The sequence below is a fragment of the Hippopotamus amphibius genome, chromosome 4 (genome assembly GCF_030028045.1).
Source record: "Hippopotamus amphibius kiboko isolate mHipAmp2 chromosome 4, mHipAmp2.hap2, whole genome shotgun sequence".
NCBI lineage: Eukaryota > Metazoa > Chordata > Mammalia > Artiodactyla > Hippopotamidae > Hippopotamus > Hippopotamus amphibius.
Genome location: NC_080189.1, coordinates 78,723,690 through 78,744,307, shown reverse-complemented (window position 1 = coordinate 78,744,307; position 20,618 = coordinate 78,723,690). Strand labels below are relative to the sequence as shown.

General features: G+C 42.6%; 1 protein-coding gene across 1 annotated transcript in view; it reads left to right on the top strand.

Moving 5' to 3' along the window:
* The window catches only part of HECW1 (HECT, C2 and WW domain containing E3 ubiquitin protein ligase 1), a 250,113-nt gene that overhangs the window by 149,180 nt on the left and 80,315 nt on the right, over positions 1 to 20,618 (top strand). The window contains exons 9-12 of the mRNA XM_057731731.1: positions 3,925 to 4,026; positions 9,136 to 9,286; positions 16,675 to 16,817; positions 18,790 to 18,911. Coding sequence (XP_057587714.1) covers positions 3,925 to 4,026; positions 9,136 to 9,286; positions 16,675 to 16,817; positions 18,790 to 18,911 — 518 coding nt within the window. The remainder of the gene's footprint in view (positions 1 to 3,924; positions 4,027 to 9,135; positions 9,287 to 16,674; positions 16,818 to 18,789; positions 18,912 to 20,618) is intronic.

The following is a 20,618-nucleotide window of genomic DNA, read 5'->3' as shown; positions in this document are numbered from 1 at the left end:
AAGGGCCAGAATGTGTTTGAATTCTCAGCACCTAAGCAAATGCCTGACACCTACAAATTTTTATAGGAACTAACGTGAGTGTAAAAGAAATAATTATAAGTACTCAACAATGCCCAATTCTACATTTTAAAGAAAGAAGGGGTAAGGGAAAGTGGCACATAGGATAAGGAGAAGCCCAAGGAAATTGGTAGTAAAGAAACACAGAGGAAAACCATAGTGATGTACAATAAAGCATAGTGACATACAGTAAGGAGAGGCACCCATGAGTGTGAGTATGGGGGGGACAGTTCCTTTCTTTAACAAGGGTGTTTTGAGTCCCTTCTTGTTCTGAGCCAGATGCTTTGTGCTGGACACAGGACGATGGATATGTGTGGAAGGCACTCAGTACTTACAATAGAATTAAAAATAATTATATTACACGGAGTTTGGGGGATACAGCCGTGCAAAGGCACGGCTAGGAGCTGCCAGGGATGTTTTACACCAAAGTTCGGCAAAGTTTTCCTGTAAAGGGCCAGACAGTAAAAATTTTAGGCTTTGTAGGTCAAGAGGCAACATCAAAAACTCTTCTCACCCAAGGGATATTTTTTAAAACCCTAAAGTTTTACCTTTAGAAGTGTAATAACTATTCTTCGCTTGGAACCATACAAAAACAAGGCTGGATTCAGAGTGTGTCAACCCGTTGTAGCCAATGGGTATTTTTTTTTAATTTTATTTATTTATTATTTTTTGGGGGGTACACCAAGTTCAATCATCTGTTTTTATACACATATCCCCGTATTCCCTCCCTCCCTTGACTCCCCCCCCCACCCTCCCTCAAGTCCCCCCCACCCTCCCCATCCCAGTCCTCTAAGGCATCTTCCATCCTCGAGTGCCAATGGGTATATTTTGACTGCCATGTTGGAAGACAATCTACACATGGGTAATTGAAAATTAACTCAGTATACATTGATAAAAAGCATTTCTTACCAAAAAGAAAAAGACACTACCCATGCCTTTGAGGGCCTAAAGTCCAACAGGGGGAAACCAGCCCCTTAACCAAAAGGATGAAAGTGTTTCAGGGCCATCGTGAAAGTCTATGTTTCTAAAGAAATTTCTAGATTCCTGAATTTCCTTTGCAGATTGTAAACACAGAAAAAGTTGAGACGCATCTACGTGCTTCACTATGGTGGTTAGCAGGGGCAATACAAGGGTTCCTGGAGAGACTGTTGATCTCATGAAAGCTCTTACATATGCTGGCACGTGATTCCTCCAGCCAGTTCTTCTCTCCCTTGGGAGTGAGTCCCTGGGGCTAACAGGATCCGTGTGGTGAATCGGTCCCCTACTGACCACCATGCTTCCAAAAGCACCTGCTCCAAGAAAGCACATATGCCTGATGATATGCACGTGTGCCCTCTACTCCCGTAAGAGTCTCTGCTGTGCCCTCACCGTGACTTTGAAGATTGCAAATTCTTTCCTGAGGTTAGCCAAGATGTACTATACACATGCCCACACAGCTGTGTCTGCAGCAATTTGTGGAGGATGTCTCCTTTATCAATGTTTTGCTGCTTTTCCCTCCATAAAAACGTTTTTTAAAAATCTCAAAATAAAACGGTTTTTAAAAACCTGCAGATCAAATGAAAAAAAGTAACCTAATGTGATTATGAGCTCAGCCCTGGCATCAGGCTCCCCTGGGTTTATTTTCAATCCCCCACTTCCCAAGCCATGACACCTTAGCCAAGTTACCTAAGTGCTCCAAGCCTCACATGTAAAATGGGTGCAAATGTAGAACATACCCCAAGGCATTATTGAAGGATTAAATGAGATGATTTGTATGAAGTGCTTAGCCTCTCATTAAGTGAGGGTTCCTCCTGGTCCATGAGCAGCGAGGCTCCCTTTTAAACTGGAATATGTTTCCTCTGCAGAAGTTCTAGCAGATCTGACACTTGCTTTGTGTTTGAGGCAAGGGGGATGGTGTGGAGCTGTGGCTTCCCGCAGAACAGAATTGCTTGCTTCCTCTGCGCGCTCCATCCATTCCATTGGCTGAGGTGCATCAGTCACGTCATTGCATTTGCTTGGGGTTCACAGGCAGGTGGGGTCCGTTCCATTAACCCCAGCGAGCAACAATATTATGTTTCCGCTAGCTTGGAGGAGTAATTAACCTGATGGGTTGAATTAATTATGATGAGGTAAGTTTCTTGGTTTGGTTTGGTTTGGTTTTTTTAAGACACTAAATTTAAAACAGCGGCTGGTGACATAACAACTGTACCATTGTTTTTTTTCAGTTTCTGACACTAAACACATATAAAGACAATTATGAATGTGGCATCTACTAAATACAGAGCCCAGCTTTGAAACAGGAGTCAGTTTGCAAGGAGCTATGTGCTGGCATGAGGGGCACCTTCCTTGACTTTCCTTAGTCTCCGAGGACCCCAAGAATTTCAGTCACATACCAGGGTTTGCACAAGAAATAATGTTATACTTTTAACATTTGAAATGACCCTTTGTTTCTGAATACATCCCTGTTTTTGTTTTTCAATTAGCTCTAGGAATTAAATGGCTCAATTAAATCCACCTAACTTCCTTCCTAATTAATTTCCTTTTATGTTTTTAAATCAGTTCTGTGGATCTAGAGTGAGAAGAAATAAGCATCCTTTCCATATATGGACATTCTGGGAAACATTTTTGAAATCTGAGACCCCACAAAGATCTTAACCACCAGTTTTCACAGTTTCTCTGTTTCTGGCCCAAGGAATCATGGAACACTTGGCATTTGCATCACAGCCATGGAGGGCAGAGGAAGGAGAAGGCCTGACGTTTGTCCTCTGGCCAATAGGGCTGTTGTGAGAAATCAAGAATGGTGTGAGGTGGGGGTTACCAGTCTGAGGGCTGTCTCATGGACTGGGCCCTTCTAGCTCCCCAGAGATCAAGGGCAACTGCCTCTGATTATGTGGAATCAGAGTTGGTGCTGTAGGCCTTCCATCCACACGGCCACTCTACACACAGTGTTACCAGCACCTGAGGACATCATGAAATAGGAACTCCACTGTAGAACAGTGTTCAGTTCATCATAAGTCTGCCTGAGAGGAATGTTAGCTGTGTCTATTATAACTGAGACATGCATTCTGTGGATATGTTTATTTTTATAATTTCTCCATGTCTGTCTTTCTTCTTCCATCTATCCCACTCCTGTGTTTCAAGTTTTCCTGTCTCGGTCTTCCTGCCTCTTATCCGCTTCCTTCGTCACTTGTCTTTTCTCTTTCTAGAACACCCTGGCTTATCTGATTCTTCTTCAAAATAATCTGGAACAATCATGAGATCCCAGAGCTCCTTGGCTCCCTGCCCTGGCCCCTAGCTTCCATACAACAGGAAGTTACCTTCTTGGCCCACCAGTTCCTTAACCCCATCTCAGAAAGGCACCAGCTAAGAGTTTCATCCCAAACACAAAATCTGAAAGGGGGCCCCTGGGCAGCCTTCTGATGAAACCTGTCCAAACAAGGAGCTGTCATTTTGCACATGCCCCCCTGAACTTTTATGGGACCTTATAAATGCTGCCCTTCCCTCTAACAAGCCTATTTCTTTTCCTGGGCTAAACTCAGGCTCTGCTCATTTTCTTTTGTGTCCCTTTCTGATGCCACCTTCCCCTCAAGAAAATTCAGGTGGTTATAGAATCGGACCCTGATCCTACCTATTGGTCTGTTGTGGTACGGATCATAGCCATGAAGTGTTTGGCTATTTCCTTTGAGTTTTTAAAAAAATGTATAATTCCCTCTATTCACTAGCTCATGAATGACTCTATGTAGCAAACTGACACACAAAAAAATCAATTGCCCACTCTTTGGGTTTTTTTTTTTTTTTCTTGTAGTAATTTGTTTTACAGTCATGCTTTTTTGATGACGTTGCCACAGCAATGAATGAATCTGAATGTCTTGACTATCTTGTCCGTAGGTGAATGTCCTATACTCCATAATTCCCAGCCAGTAAGCCAGCTTCCTTCCTTGAGGCCTGAACATCATCACTACCCAACAATCGATGAGCCTCTTCCACCAAGTAAGCTTTAGTTTTGAAAATTATGTCTTAACTCTTCCTATCAAGTCTAAGCAGGTCAGTATGAACTTTGTATATAAACATCCGAACTCTTTCCCCACTCTACCTCACACTGTGATCAAAAACCAATATGGCGCCTACCATAAAAACTGGTTGGTTGGTTTTCTGTCAAATGGTTTCAGGATGTGATCTTAAGGAGATAACCTAGTATTTTCAGTGCCCTTCAACTTCTGAAGTGGAGAGCAATTCTTTACAAGACTTGACTAGTCCTTACAAACTGTTCATGACCCTTAATTTGCAAATTTTACTATTTCATATTTAAAAGTGCAGTTCAAGATGGAGTAATCCTATTATTCTCCATGGGACCTTTTATGATTCAAGCATCTCCACATAATAAAACATTTCAACCCATCAGGACCCATGAACTTGCATTTTCCTTGCTCTGATTTGCATCAATAGGTGACAGCCTCAAATTTTTTCTGCAGTTGTTAGAGATTTCCAGGCAAAATATCATCTTTAGGGATAGAATTCAATAGCACATTCTCCTGGTAACTTAATGTGTAATTAATAATTATCTAACTGGTCATTCAAACTTGGGAAAATCAATCTCTCAGAGACTCAGTTTTCTTATTTATAGAGTAAAGCTTTAATTTTCTTATCTGCTAAATGCTAGATTTGGACTAGGTGATCTCTAGATATCATTCCAGAGTAATTTACCCTTATAATATGCCATTATATTACATTTGTAAGAAGGAACTGACACTCCAGACATTATATATTCACTTAGCCTCACACGTGTTCATGAATTCCCTGTTTTGGTTTAGGCTCGTTTTTCAAGCAAAGATAACCTTTAAAATTTGATAAGTTTTACAACTGCAAGATCTTTCCAGGATGTAAGGAATCAATGTTTCTTTATATTCTTTTGCCTGTGCTTACATTAAGCTATTACAGTTTTGAAAGAAGAAAGGGCTTAATTCATCTATTCTTGGCAATATGATATATTTTACATTTACACCATTCTTCTCCTATTCAGTTTCAATTTATCAGTGATAAAACAGTTTCTTTAATATATAGACTAATTTAAAGGAATACCACATCTGTTTGGAGAGACCAAGACAAACATTACGTCCTTTAACTTTTGATGCCTGATTTCTTTCTTTATACATTGATTTATGAATACACCATAAACGAATAGTAAAATTTCAGTGTCACTAGAGATACTTCCTACTTAGAAAAATATCCATAACATGTCCTCTCCAAGAAAGGAACATTCCCCACAACAGAAAACCTATCAGTGGGTGTGTACATGAGTTGACCTTCAATCCATGTAAGAGTAATGACTTGTTATACATACAGATATTGTATGTAATTGAATATAAGTCTATTTTAAAGAATTGTTTTATATAAGATGCTTTTGATAATGAAAACAAACTTCTCCCAAATAGGTTTCAATTTTCTGTCCTTGTGACACTGAAAAATATTAGAAAAGTGGGTAGTAAAGCTAACAACTGAATTTTCTTAGATAATCTCAAACAGTACATGGATGATGGCATCACTGATAGCTATCCATTGAATAAATATTTATTGAACGCTTACTCTGTGCCAAGTACTGTTCTAGGCAAGCAAAACAGGGAAAGATCCCTGCCCTCAGGGAGCTTGTAGTGTAGACTGGCAAAAACAGATAAACAATAAAAAGAATAAATGAAGAAATAGTGCAGCATGTTAGATGGTGTTAAGTGCTATGGAAAAACACAAGCAGAGCAGGGTAAGGGGATCTGGAGTGTGTGGTGGCTCATTTGCCATTTTAAAAAAAATTGTTTATAAATTAATTTTTAATGGTGTAAAGTCGGTTTACAATGTTGTTAGTTTCTGCTGTACAGCAGAGTGAGTCAGTTATACATTCACATACATCTGCTCTTTTTTTGGATTCTATTCCCATATGGGTCATTACAGAGCACTGAGTAGGGTTCCCTGTGCTATTTAGTGGATTGGCTTGCCATTTTAAATAGGATGGTCAGGTATGCTTCGTTGACAAGGCAACATTTGAAGCTAGACTTAGAGGTGGTAAGAGAGTTATCCACGCAAGTATTGGGGAGGAAGAGCTTTCTGAGTAAACGGCCTGCCTGGTGGATTTGAGGAACAGCACGAAGATCAGTGTGTCTGGAGCAGATTTAGGAAGAGAGGAAACAGCAGTCAAAGAAGTCCATCCATCAGGGGCCCAGATCACATGGGGCCTTGTAGACCACATAGGGGTTTGGCTTTTACTCTGGACGAAAGGGGGACATTGTAGGTTTTTGAGCAGACACGTGACATTGTCTGACTTAGGACTTAAAAGGTTTTCTGTGTTGGCATTAAATTGTGAGGAGAAGAAATAGAAGCCTGAGACCGACATAATGTTCTTGCAGGTGAGAAACCGTGGTGGCTTGAGCCAGGTGGGATGGGGGTGGGGAACAGAAGAGGTGGTGAGGAACGGTCAGAATCTGGACAGATATTTTGAGCGTAGATTTGCTGACAGATTGGATGTGATGTATGAGATAAAGAGAAGGGTCAAGAATGACCTCAAGAGTTTTAACCTAGAAGGATGGAGCTGCCTTTAATTGAGACAGGAAGGGAAGGCTGCAGATGGAGCAGGTTTTGGGTGGGAAAGAGCTGAAGCTTGGTTTTGATCATGTTATATTTGAGATGTCATCCAGGTATCAGTGTCAAGACGTCAATGAGATGTGACCAAAGTTCAAGAGAAAGGTCTAGACTACAAACATGGTATCTCACTTGTTAATATAAAAGTACAAATTTACAGGCTTTTGTTAGTATAATTATTAAGATAGGATACATTATTAGGCTCTACGTTACTCTTAGACTTCATGGAAAACATACAGTTTAGTATTTGACAGGCTCTTCAGTCACAAATGAATGGGCACACATGAATGACTCTAACTGTCCCAAGGTCATCCGTAAAGGTATTATTTTCAAGAGTCTGTTTTGGCATCACAGGGCCAAGTCCATCAGACATGCTGAGGCCTGCAGTTTCATTAGGAAATGTTTTCTTTATGCATTATGGTTTGTACAGTATGTGAAAGTAAATTCTTTACAGAGCAACCCGGAAAACACACTTATAATCTCTGATTACGCTTGGCTATTCTTTTCTGAATATTTGTAAGAGTTTTAATTAGCACTTTGCCTTCCAGATAGCTCATATATTGACAAGAGGGTCTGTCTGTCTGGCTTGCCATTCTTTTCCATGAATGATTTGGAAATACTGAGACTCATGGAGAGAAATTGTTATCACTGCACCATATCTGAGTTTTTCTCCTTGGAGAATCTATGAGGAGTCTGAAGCATTGTCTTTGAAGGAACCCTTCCTTTACTGTGGGCACCTGGAGGGCAGGCACATGTGTCCAACAGTGTGTCCTCAGGACCTGGCATGGTCTCTGCTTCATGGTACAAGGAGTTTGTTCAATTAAACGGAGCATCACGATACTCATCAAAGATGAACACTCATTCTTTGTTGAATGACAGTCATGTTGGGTTCAAGGGGAAAAATGCCCCATTGCTGCTAGTTTTGGAATCACTGAAATTTTTTCATGTTTGGATCTATGTTAATCACCTAGTAGTTACACAAATATACAATTTCATCAGTGAGCTAATTAACAACTAACAGTTGACAGTTGGATCGTCTAGTTGATTTTAATCAAAACCTCCTAGAATCTATTTATACAATCTGACTACATTTTTTCCTTCAGTGTGTCTTATAAGTGGAATTTGGTGTTTCCTGGTATTTTAGTTTTCCTTGAGCATGGCAACCCCTCAGGTAGATGTCAGACACAAGCCATAATGTTCTCAAACAGATAAACCACGCACATATCAAACCACAACTATGCCAAATATATTGAGTTTTTTTATTTTAAAAACAATTGAGAGTTGCTATGTCATTACCTGAATGATACTTTTTCAATAAAATTGTTAAATATCTGATATACTCCCAAAAGCTATGGCTTTTCTCACTTAAAAGGCTGCATGGTTTTCCTCATTTGCAGTCATTTTTGCTTTTTCTTCTTTAATGCATTTTTCAGCATAACTTTATCATGAAGCTGTTACTTCCACCACATTTTTACGGTGTGGACCCTAAAAGCTTTGCCCATCTCTGTACAGCAGACATTGCTCATCTTTTTTAAGCTCAGGTGTGTCCATATGACTTCAAGCTCTCTCAGTTTTGAGGACTTTTTCATCCTATCACCCCAGCCCAGCCCCTACATATATCATGGACTGTATCATCTATGCTTATACCTTTTAGTTTGTCACTGTTGTTTAAATTTGAGAAGTAAAGGAATTTAGCTTTATCTTGGGCTCCCTCTACTGTTTGAGATGGTTATTTATCAACAAAGAGATACTTCAAAGCTTGATGCTAGTTAATAGTTGTGATTGGTTTTGTTTTGCTCAAGAGATATTTGGCAGCCACAGGTGGGTTGAACATGCACTGTAAATTCACACCTTATAAAAGGATGGTTTGAAACCCTACGTATCGAATCTTTCCATTCTTTCTCTCAAGAGCAATGGCCATCAATTAAGGCTGCTAAGTATTCAATAGAGGTTATATGAAGCTGCACATACGTACAGTATTTTAGAACTGTAGTCAAACGTGGTTTTAATATGAGGTCCATTATTCCCTCCTGACCAGCCATCCTACATCAGATTTAGCAAAGAACGGGTTTTTCCAGCATCACAGTATCAGCTGTCACTGGAGGACATTTCCAATCTTCCAGCTGTCATTTGAGTAGCCAAGAAAATTGACAAGGTGGAATTTTTTAAAGAAGGAAGTAAACATTCAACTTTCTCTTTAGAAATTGTTAGAATTTTAACATAGGTCCTATTTGAGGAGCCCCAGTTACTGTCTAAAATGGCCCAGCAGAGAAGCTGAGTCCCGTGGGCTCTTTTCTGGAATGCCAGCTCCATGCCAGTGCCTCAGAGATCACCCAGGTGCTCTGGGCCGTGCTTGGTCTTCAGCAAGTCACCAGTGGTGAGTTCTACCTGCAAAAGACCTGGAAGTGGTGTCTGTTTCACATGGATCCATAGTTTGTCCTTGATTTTTCTTTTTGCCTTTTTATCACGCACTAGACTGGGAAGCTCGCATTGACAGCCACGGGCGGGTCTTTTATGTGGACCACGTGAACCGCACCACCACCTGGCAGCGTCCCACAGCAGCGGCCACCCCCGACGGGATGCGGAGATCTGGGTCCATCCAGCAGATGGAGCAACTCAACAGGCGGTGGGTGAACAGCGTGCAGCAAGCCCCTATAATCCAGGGAAAGGAGAAGGGCAGCTAAAGAAACCCCCTTTTAAGTTTCTGCTCAGATTGTATGAGGAAACTGCAAAGTAATTAACCCATTCATAGTTAGTACTTGGAAAGGTAGATTTAAAATTGGTGGCAGGAGACAAGCTCAGTCTGAGTGTCATTTAAAGATGGGGAATTATCTGTACACCTTGATGGCCCAGGCTCGAACGCAGGTGTTCTTAGCCAAAGGCCCATGGACCACCCCCAGCCCAGGTATTTACTGAGGGTGTCAGTGTTCCAGGTACCATCCATAAACTGTATGCGAAGTTATACATGGATACACATTTTTCTGCCAGACTCATCCATGTCTGTCTTAAGATTCTCAAAACAGGTCCAGAACCCAAACAGTTGAAAACATTCCAAGGATGTGTTTAACAGAATACTGAAAGCTGCCTGGAGAAAAATCTGTCTCATAAATTGCTGTCTTCATGCCCACCCTAGTCCCGTAATTGCTATAAACTCAGAAATATACATTCTTAAAAAGCTTTCATCATAGAAAAAGAAACATTTAAAAATACTTTTTTGAGAATTGTTTTGTCTGAAAACTAGACCCCTTACTAGTTTTTAGTAAGTATGTAAAGATGTCATTTTGTTTTCAGCAGGCAAGTGAAACCCTAAACAGCATCTCTCCCATGCTGTAAGCTAGTATGAGCATCATACCCAACATCTTGCTTCTTTTAAGACCAGGGCAGTGGCTTTTGGATACTTTTAGTAGCCAAGAATGCAGATTGCAAGCCCAGCTTCATTTGTATCCACATGACATCTTGCTAGTGTAGAATAAAGGAGAAAGGTAGAAAGGGACTAAAAAAATAAATAACTGCGACACAGCTATTGATAACAAATATCCTTTGAAAGTTAACTGTATCCTCCAGGAAAAAAAAGTGAACAATTTAATCCTATTAAAAATATACAGAAACAAAAAATTGAACTTCTGGTTACTATTGTAGACAGAGGAGGATGCTTTAGGTGAAAATCACTAGGGTTTTTTTTTTGTTTGTTTTTTAAGATTTTTTTGATGTGGACCATTTTTAAAGTTTTTATTGAGTTTGTTACAGTACTGCTTCTGTTTTATGTTATGGATTATTGCTTCTGTTTTATGTTTTGGTTTTCTGGCTGCAAGGCATGTGTGATCTTAGCTCCCCAAACAGGGATCAAACCCGCACCCCCTGCATTGGACTACCACCAGGGTAGTCCCACCAGGATTCTTTTATTACTTGAGCGTTTGGAAGACATTTGCTTTCCATTTTTCCCTTCAGTAGCTGAGTGTTTAAGTCATTCATAAGACTTAAAGGATTTTCATTGGCAGTGTATTTCTCTAGTCATTCCCACAGAAAGAAAGCATATTACAAGGAGGAACATATTAAATATAAATGCACCAAAATCCACGGGAGAGCCCTTTCATGGTGATTGCAACAAGATTCCTACAACTAAAAATGCAGAGAACACAGCAAGCTCATTTTACATAGAGACTGTGTTCAGATGACATAAGCAGAAATAGTCTCAAGGTCTGTCTTGCCAGACAGATAAGCTGAAATCATTTATCAGGCTAAGAACAGGGAGAGCACCATCAGGCTATATCTACAAGAGGTGCAATTTGAACACTGAAACAAAACAGTAAACCAGAAGCAGAAGTAAACACCTTGACCCATGATGTAAAAATCCTTGGAAATTCATTCATGATGTTCAGGTTGTATAATATAAAAATGAGGCCAAATCCATCCTGAACCAGACCTCTTCAGAAGTGTGCAGGCTTTGATGTATAAACCGCTGTGCCCTTCAGTGGAGCTGAACATGCTGGGAGAGGGCAGGCTTTGCTGAATGGGAAGTTGTATTTGCTGCATGCATCTGGACAGATTAAAAGAAAAGGAATTGAGTGATTTGAGAAAGTGCTTATTTCTTGTGAAAAACCCTACTGAGGGAAGGTCAGATAACCTTGAGATAAGTATCCAGGCTCTTCAACAGTGATTTTAACCTATTGCTTTCAGCATTTAAAGTTTTCCCATGATTTGGACTGATAACAGCAGCCACAGAAAGTACACTGTCAGTCTTTTATCCATCGCAGATGTGATCACATACAGGGGGCATGTTTTTGATACCCTGCAGTTATCGGGAGAAATTTACATTCATCAGTGTCTCACAGCAAGATGAAAATATTTCTCAGTCTTACAAGAGGGAGTTTTTCTTGACTCCAAACAGGGTGATTGTGAAAGGCAAGTGTGTTTGTGCAGAGACACAGACTGCAAAATGCAGAGTGGACAAAGTAGCATGCAGTGACCATGTTCCCTCGGCCACTCCCCAAGTGGCCTCTGTGGCTTTGCCACATGATCCCACTGCAGGGAAGTCCCTCATTGTGTGCCTTCCACCTGGCCCTCATCTCCATCCTGCAAAGGCCCAACCGGAATGTCATGTGGTCCCTGAAACCTCCCCAGAGCCCTCCACACAGAGCCAGTGGCCACCTCCTCTACAGCTCCATGACTGATGGTCCATCGTGCCTGGTGCTGGTACTGTCCTTACTTTCTTTCTCTTTCTTCTGTGTCCCTCCTCCCAGTGCCTGGATGGGGCCAGCATTTAACAGGACTCAGTACAAGACCATTTCCTGAGTTCGTTCCTAGTCGTTCAGAATATCCTGAACGAACTACCTCTACCTTCTTCACAAATATTTATTTAACGTACTGGAAATAGGAATACATAGTCTCATTTGAAATAATCAACTCAAGTTTGATGTTTTAGTTATTTGGATAAAATTGTTATACTATTGACAAATAGGGAAACAAAAGTTTTAAATAGGAAAAAAAAAGATCTTATAATCGTATTACCCCAAGGATTAGCTTTTTTAAAGAAAAAATTAACTGTCTTCAAATTCATATGCACAGTCCTTGTATAGTTAGAGTGATAATATAGCTTTATATACATTTTCACTTTCTACATTATAAGCATTTTCATATTGCTACATAGTCTTAATATTATCACTTAAATGATAGTATAGTATTCCAATGAGCGGATTTAATTTAGTTAATTTGCCGTATTGTTGGATGTTTCGCTTATTGCTTTTTATCACTATTTTGGATAAGGCCCAAGGGCATGTAAAATATTAGGATTGTCTTAGAGTGTTTCCTTAGGGTTATATTCCCAAAAGAACAGGCCAAGAGAGATCTATGTGGATTTGGCATTTGATATCAATGCTTAAATGTTTTCTAATGTGTGTTTCTATGGGTCCACTCTGCCAGCAACAATAGCTTCCCTTCCATCTCATCTTCTGGTGGGTTTTTGCTGACATAAGTGATGCTCCTGGTGTTTTGATGCTTCTTACATTTCACTTCTTAGAGGGAGGGTCAACTTCTGTTTCCATGAGCTTTTCTTTTACCAATTTTAACTCCTCCTGTGAGAATTGTCTGTTCCTGTAGGCTTGCTTTGTTTGGGTTTGATTTGGTTTGGTTTTGGAAGGCTTTTTTTATTTTCTGGTTTGGTTTTGTGTGCATTCCTCTGTGTGTCCATTTACAAATTAGACATTCCAGCTGACTTTCTTACTAATTTCCATAAACCCTATATAATATAAATATTTAACAATTCTCTGCCAAAAAAAAAAAAAAAGTGTGTGTGGGGGGGACATTGAAGGATAATTCTTGGTGAAATAGAAGAGAACCAACTCTCTGACTCCCTGTCTCCATCTTTAGAGCAAAGAGAGCCTCTGAGGCTGTGGCCCTGCCCTCGCTGGGTGATCCCCCACAAACCACTGTGTGTCCTGCTTCCCCAAGACTGTCCCTGCCTCAGCAAAGACTGGGGTGGGGTCTGGCACCTGGGACTTGAGGCTGTTAACTTAGTAAGGCGTGAGATAACCCAGGTCCAACTGAGGACATGTGTAGCAGGTTGTGAAATTGCTGACATATCCATCAAATAAGGTTGTATTTACTCATTAAAATTCTCTTCTGTGATCACTGCACTTTGGGAAGGAAAAGAGAGGCTACAACATGAGGTATGTCTAAGCCCTGTTCCAGGCGTCTGGGGCTTAGTAACAAACCACGCCAAACTTAGTGACGGAAAACAGCAAGAATTCAGCAGCAGCAGTATGGTTGTCTCCCGTGGTTCTCATGGTTGACTGGGTTCAGAGGGGCCCTTCTCTGGGCATCCCGTGGTTGCAGTCAGAGGGTGGCTGGGCTGGAGACGCTCATATCTGGAGGTTGATCCTGGCTATTGGCTGGGGTCTCAGCTGGGATGTCAACCAGAGCGCCTCCACGTGGACTTTCCATGTCACCTAGGCTTCTTCGCAGCATGCCCTCTGTGTTCCATCACAAGCTGTCACTTTCATTATTGCCTATTGGTCCAAGAAACCACAAGACCGTCCCAGGTTCAAGGGGACAGGAAGTTGATTCTACCTCTTCATAGGAGAGGGGTCAGGTTCTGGAAGAGCCTGTGGACTGAAAATGTTGTTAAGCCACTTCTGGAAAATGCAGCCTGCCTTGAGCCACATAGGGGATCCTCCAACAGCAGCTTCCTTGGTCTTTAGCAGGCCTCATTCCTCCTCCAGGTCAAGGTCACATGCTTAGGCAGCTTCTCATTGGCCTACTGATTACTGCCACCCATGGCTGCACTACCTGAGTTCCAGCGAAAAGAGCATCACAGGCAGACAGCCTGCGCTTTCCCCACAACCTCCCTGCCACAGACATGTGGAGGTGTAAATAAACACAAGCATTTCTCTCTCCAATTCTTCGCTCATTCCTGCCCCTTCCACATTTTCTCATAAGAGGCCTTCTCAGGAACACCTCCCAGTAGCTGCTCTAGGCAAAGCCGCCTTCTGCCAGGTGTCAGGAGGGAGTGGCTGAGTCTCTTTAGATAAAATAAGCCTTAAAGAAAGCCCCAGACCCATGAGTCTCAAGCCTAGATGTAGATAATACCACCTGAAGAACTCGTTAGAAATGAAGATTTCAATTTTGTCCTAATTTCTGTCATTATAATAATCACCCAGTTGCTTCTCTGGTAAGTGGTCTGGAGATCACACTTAAGAACAAAACTCCTCTTTTTATTTATTTATTTTTTAATTTTAATTTTTTGGCCAGGCGGCATGCAGGATCTTAGTTCCCCAACCAGGGATTAAACCTGCACCACCAGCAGTGGAAGCACGAAGTCTTAACCACTGGGCCACCAGGAAAGTCCCCAAAACTCCTCTATAAAGGTCAAGGAAAGAGGTCCCTGGTCTTCAGAATTCCCACCACGGAAGATCTTATTTCTGTAATAATATGTCCCCCATGCCCCCACCTTGGATTGCAAGTGGCAACCTGGCTGTTCACTGCTTCCTGGACACTCACCCTCCTCCTCCTCCTCCTCACACACCTTGCTCCACCCCCACACCTATTCCCTGAGCACAGGACCCAGATAGCAGCACTCCCCTGGCTATTGTCACTTGCGTGACCTCAAGGACCTCCGAGCCAACGTGTCAAAATCCACACTAAAATCTTCCCGCCAACCTGCCCATCCTACATGCTCTTTTTCAGTGCTGGCACCTCCACCCACTTGCTCTAAGCAGAAGCCTTGAACTTTGCAATTGTCTCTTTCCTCTTCTCCAACCTCCATATCCAGTCAGATCCCAAATTCTGTTGAGTCTACATTTAAAGTTATTACAAACTCTACCACTAAAGAGCTTTTTGAATTTGACCCCTTCTCTCATTCCTGCTATGCCATGAGGAAAAGGAAGCTCAATCCCCGTCCTGTGCCCTGGTAGGACTGAGAGGCATCAGGCAAAGTCAAGGTCATATAGGGAGGAGGAAGGGGCTCTACAAAGTGAAGGGAGCAGAGCAAAGAAGAACGAGACAGCTGGACACCTGCCTGCAAAACACAGTGTGAATTAGGCAGGGAGGTTTAGAAATTTCTGTGAGTGTTTTGTGGGCAGATATAGGAAATCTTAGTATCCCTACAGAATGTAGGCATTCCTCACCCCCAGCAGCATCCTTAGAGACCAGCATGATCCACCACCCCTGCCTCGGTCCAGGCTTCTGCATCTCCAGCCTGGAGCGATGCAGTAGTTCTCAGCCGCTCCCCACAACTCCAGGCTCTTCTCCCGTGCACTCCACACAGGTGGGAGTCAGTATAGAACTGGACCTGCCTCTCTTTTTCAGAAGCTGCCCAGCCCCTCAAGCGGTGGTTCTCAAAGTTGGTCCTTAGACCAGCAGCAGCAACTGCATCACCTGGGAACTAGTTAGAAATGCACAATCTTTCCTCCCCCCCCCCCCCACCCCATCCCCGGACCTATAGAATCAGAGAGACTCTAGGGGTAGAGTCCAGCAGCCTGTGTTTTTGCAAGCTCTGTAGGTGATTCTGGGGCAGCTCAAGTTGGAGAACCTGGGCCTAGAGAATAACATTCCAACCACTGCTGGGCATCTGCTAGGTGCTCCCTGCCACCCCTGCTGGTTCCCTGGCACTGCCCAAGGCCCGCACATCCTGATGCCACCACCAGGCTTCTCAGAGTTCTCCCAGGTGAAGTCTTTGCACGTTCCTTCCCTACAAGCTCCCTGACAAGTCCATGCTGTGACTTCAGAATGCATGTGCCTTGGGTGTTTCCACATCTGTGTGCACCCCTCTTACACACCTAGAGCAGCCTGTTCACATCACTGGAGTCACGGCTTATGTGCCTCTCCCCTCTTTGTTCCCTCCCGACCATGAGTGTTCAGAGGGCGAGATCACATTCTAGTCTTCTCTTTGGTCTGAAAGTCCAGCACAGAGCTGGGAGCATTGGAAGAGTCAGTAAATACTTAGTAAGCACCTGGTTAGGTGACTGACTAATTCCCCAACTTGAGAAGAAAAAGGAGCCTTCGAATAGCAGAAAGCATTTATTTGTCTGCCAGCATGTTTTTAGTGTGTAATCTTTGCATAACTCCAGCCAGTCCTATCAGTTACCTGTCAGAAACAAGTGAGTAGAGCTTTTATTTTAGTTTGTAGACTTACCACAATCAGGCAGAGGTGATTTGATATCTTAGTTGTAATATTTTAAGTTCCTTCCCACACTATTATCTTAGACTTAGCCCAATTTCATTTAATGCAGGGCAGTGGCTGTTTTTTATAATATGATTTTTTGTGTTGATTTTTTTAAGTCACCATACTTGAAACTCATCACAGCTTACAAAGCGAAATGAAGTCAAATCATCCAGAGATACTTGTCTTGCTGATGGTCTTGAGTAACTTGGGGGAATTTTGAGGATTTCTTTCCTGACGTTTCTTGACATCAAGACAATTCTTTATAGATTTCTCTACTTATCTGATTCAGAGCATCAGCCCCGCAACAAGCTTGCAAACCAAAGTTAACTCCTGTCTTTCCATTTTCGGACACAAAGGTATCAAAATATTCAGCGAACCATCGCTACAGAGAGGCCCGAAGAAGATTCTGGCAGCCAAAGTTGTGAGCAAGTCCCAGCAGGAGGCGGCGGAGGAGGTGGCGGCAGTGACTCAGAGGCTGAATCTTCTCAGTCGAGCTTAGGTATAGCAGGAGGGGGCCCGAGACTCCTGAAATGGGGATGGGGTAAGGAGAACAGGGGAGTGGGCGAGGTCCAGGCAGAGGAGAAAGAGGCTTGGAGCCCTCAGGGTAAAAGGGACAGAAATTTCCCACCAGGCACGTAAAGGAAAAGTGGATTCGTAGTGAGGAGAATTTGTACTATGCGTCAAGCCAATTTTTTTTTTTTTTTTGGTGGCTTAATCATTTCTTAAGTAAATTTATTCGTTGCTGTCCTGAGGATGTTTTCCACTTATAAATAAAACACACAATAAGAATTCACGGTCTACTTCCAAGGAGCCACATGACAACAGTAGGCATAAGACTTGTTTGCATTTAGCATAAAACACAGTCCCCCCCGAGGGAGGAACCTGAGAGTAAAGTGTTTTTCCAGTGGCCTCATGGTTAGGAACTGCTGCCCGGGAGCATTTTTCACCAAATACCATCTGCATCCACTAGGGGGTCTGCTGTTCATGTCTTTGAATCTGCCTGAGTAGAACTCAGATGAGAATATTCAAAAGGCCTGAGACTGACTTCTTTTTTTTAATTGGAGTCTAGTTGATTTACAATGTTGTGTTAGTTTCAGATGTACAGCAAAGTGATTCAGTTGTAGATATATATATTCTTTTTCAGACTCTTTTCATTATAGGCTATTACAAGATATTGAATATAGTTCCCCGTGCTACACAGTAGATCCTTGATGGTTATCTATTTTATATACAGCAGTGAGTATCTATTAACCCCAAATTCCTGATTTATCCTTCCCCCACCTTTCCTCTTTGATAACCATAAGATTGTCTTCCACAAAGAGTTTGGCTTCTGCTTTTTATAACTGTAGTAGCATAAGATTATTACTGTGACGTCCTAATAACCCAATTTTTTTTTAAATTGGGTAAATGAAGGCCAATTGACAGATATAGAACAGTCTGAGCAAACAGCCATGTGCTTCCTGTCCCGCCAGGTCTCAGCTCTCTCTGCAAAAGCGGAAGAGTGAACATTTTCATGCCCTCTTTTAAATACACATACACAGTTCCAGGAGTTAATTGCCTCCTTTCTATTCATTTTATCAGATATACTAACTAAACTGACTAATTTATGTATTTCTATTATTAATCTCTGAGAGAGATATGGTAAAGTGATGGAGTAATTAGAAACACAAGGAAAAAGGAACAGAAAATTTCTTTCTGGGTTTGGTATTGCATCCATTGGCATTTGCTGTATTACAAGCCATCCCAAAGCTGAGTAGCTTAAGCTCACAGCCGTGCATTTACCCCACAGTTCTGCAGGTGCGCAATTTGAACTGAGCTCTGCTGGGTGGTCCCTTAGGCCGCTGGGCTCACACATGCGTCCTTGGTCAGCTGTGGAATTGGCTGCAGGCTGGCTGGCCTGAAGTGGCCTCAGCCAGGGTGGCTTGTCCCCGCTCCCCGTGGCTTTTCATCTTGCACAGGCTGTTCTCATGATGAGGGAGAGTGGGGACCCACAGGCCTCTCAAAACCCTGGCTCAGAACCTCTGGCAAATTCTGTTGATTAAAGCAAGGCACAAGGCCAGCTCGATTCAAGAGGGAAATAAGCTGCAAAGTCCCATACTGATGGGGATGCAGGGAAGGGAAGAACTGTGGTCCTTTCTGCAAACAAACTATCATAGCTATGGTGAGCAACTTATAAAGAAAGTAAGAAATAAGTCATTGAGATAAAAGGAATGAGGTATTCAAGGACTTGATCCTAACTGAAGTCGCACAGGAACACTGCTAAGAAATAATGATTCTTAACTGACTGACACAGAGTGATAGGACACCTGGCCCTACCGCTGTGACACCTGCTCAGATCACTAGTCAAAACAACAGTCCTCTCCAGCTGTGCAGGTGAAGGCTTGTGGGCTTCTGGTGCCACAAGAGACAAGTCCTCAGTTTGAAATGATCTTTTCCCAGTGCATTCAGTTGCTCTGCTTCCCTTGTTCCAGATCTGAGGAGAGACGGGTCACTTTCTCCAGTGAACTCACAAAAAATCACCTTGCTGCTGCAGTCTCCAGCGGTCAAGTTCATCACCAACCCTGAGTTCTTCACTGTACTACATGCCAATTATGTGAGTGTTCCCACACACAGAGGAGGACTGGCCTGGCTTTGGGCAAGACCTGAAACACAACTTTGCAAAGTCATTCGATAAATTTAAAAGGGTAGCATTTTAACCTAGGCAAGGGGAAAAAAAGAAAAAAGATGGTTCTTCTTTGCTCTCTGAGTCCCCCAAAAAGAAGAAAAGCTAGATTTGGAAATGCTGTAGCTTCTTTGGGTTCTCAGATTCAACCATATTAATGTCAGTGAAAGTGATTTGAAAATAAAGATGTGTTTTTATTATTGTTAAAATTTTTAAGGAACACGATTACGAAGTTGACAGATTCCCTTCAGCCTGAATCATTTTATAAAACCGCTTTCGTTGAAGAAATTTTAAAATAAATAAATAGGTTTCCTTTTCATATCATTAGTTTTTCAAATAACATAAGGTAAATTTGATGTAATTTTTACATGTGAAGTTTTTTCTTTTTTCTTTTTTTTTTTTTGGTATGGTCAAGAAAGCAATGACATAATATTACTATAGTCATTACTTTTTTCATTTGACAAACATTTCCTGCAGTTCAGGCATAGATGGAAGTGCTAGAGTCCTAAGGACCGATTAGGATGACACCTGAACAGAGGATCTCCCCATTTTGTGGAGCAACAGACATGCAGAGATGAGTCTAATGTGACAGGGCGAGGCCTGACCTCAAGGAGGAACAAGATGCTCTGGAAACAGGCGATGTGGACATTCAGGGAGCAGTCCTGAGGAGGCAACTGCTGAATTGAATCCTGAAGGTTGAAAGTGGGTGGGACAGAGGCTCCAGGCAGCAAGAGAAAGGATTCAGCTCTGATGGGCCCCGGGCTGGGTCTGGTGGGGCTGGAGCGTGGTGACAGGCATAGGTAAGTAGAGGGGATGGAAGATGAGCAGGAAATTGCCTGATACTTCATGGAAAGGAGCCAGCAGCAGTCACAGACAGCGTCATGAGTTACATGATCTGGGTGTTTGAGGGATACTTTTCTCTGGCAGGATTGTGGGAGAGGGACAGAGGGGGCTAAGGCCAGAGGCTGATTCAACCACTCCAGTGAGCAGTGATCAAGGGCTGCCCTATGGAAGGGGCTGGGAGCAGAGAAAGAATGACTCCAGTCAGGAGATATTTCTGCACAGAATTCATCATGCTTAGGACCACTGTGATTGAGTAGGATAGGAGATGAGGACTCAACAAAGTCTGAGTTCTTTCTCCTTCAGGCTCCTGAGTTAGGTGGTCATGTCCCCATTTAGCAGTAGTTTGATTAGGTGATGGGGACTGTGTCAGGGGAGGAGGGGCCAGTTTTGAGCAGGTTATATTTGAGAAGCCTCTGGGACATCCAGTAGGTAGACCCAGAGCAGCCGCCCAGTGGTGCAGGGGGAGTCATGAAGGGGGACAAGGATGCCAGATAGCGATGCCCACAGCACTGGGCACCAGGTGGCCCTGGGCCGGAAGAGCCACTGCCCCAGCCTGCTCTGGGTGCAAGCAGTCTTTCCTTGAACCACACACTCACCAGCCGTGGGTAGCATAAAATGGTCATTTGGCACAATTAGAAACTCCTGAAACTTTCTTCATTTCTTCTCATCCCCCAACCTCTCCACACACCCACATTTTTACATAGAAAGGAGTGGCAGACCTCTGAAGGTCAGCCCTAAATCCACAGGGAAGCTTAATTAATACGCCCTGTTATATAGACAGACAAGAGGAGCAAG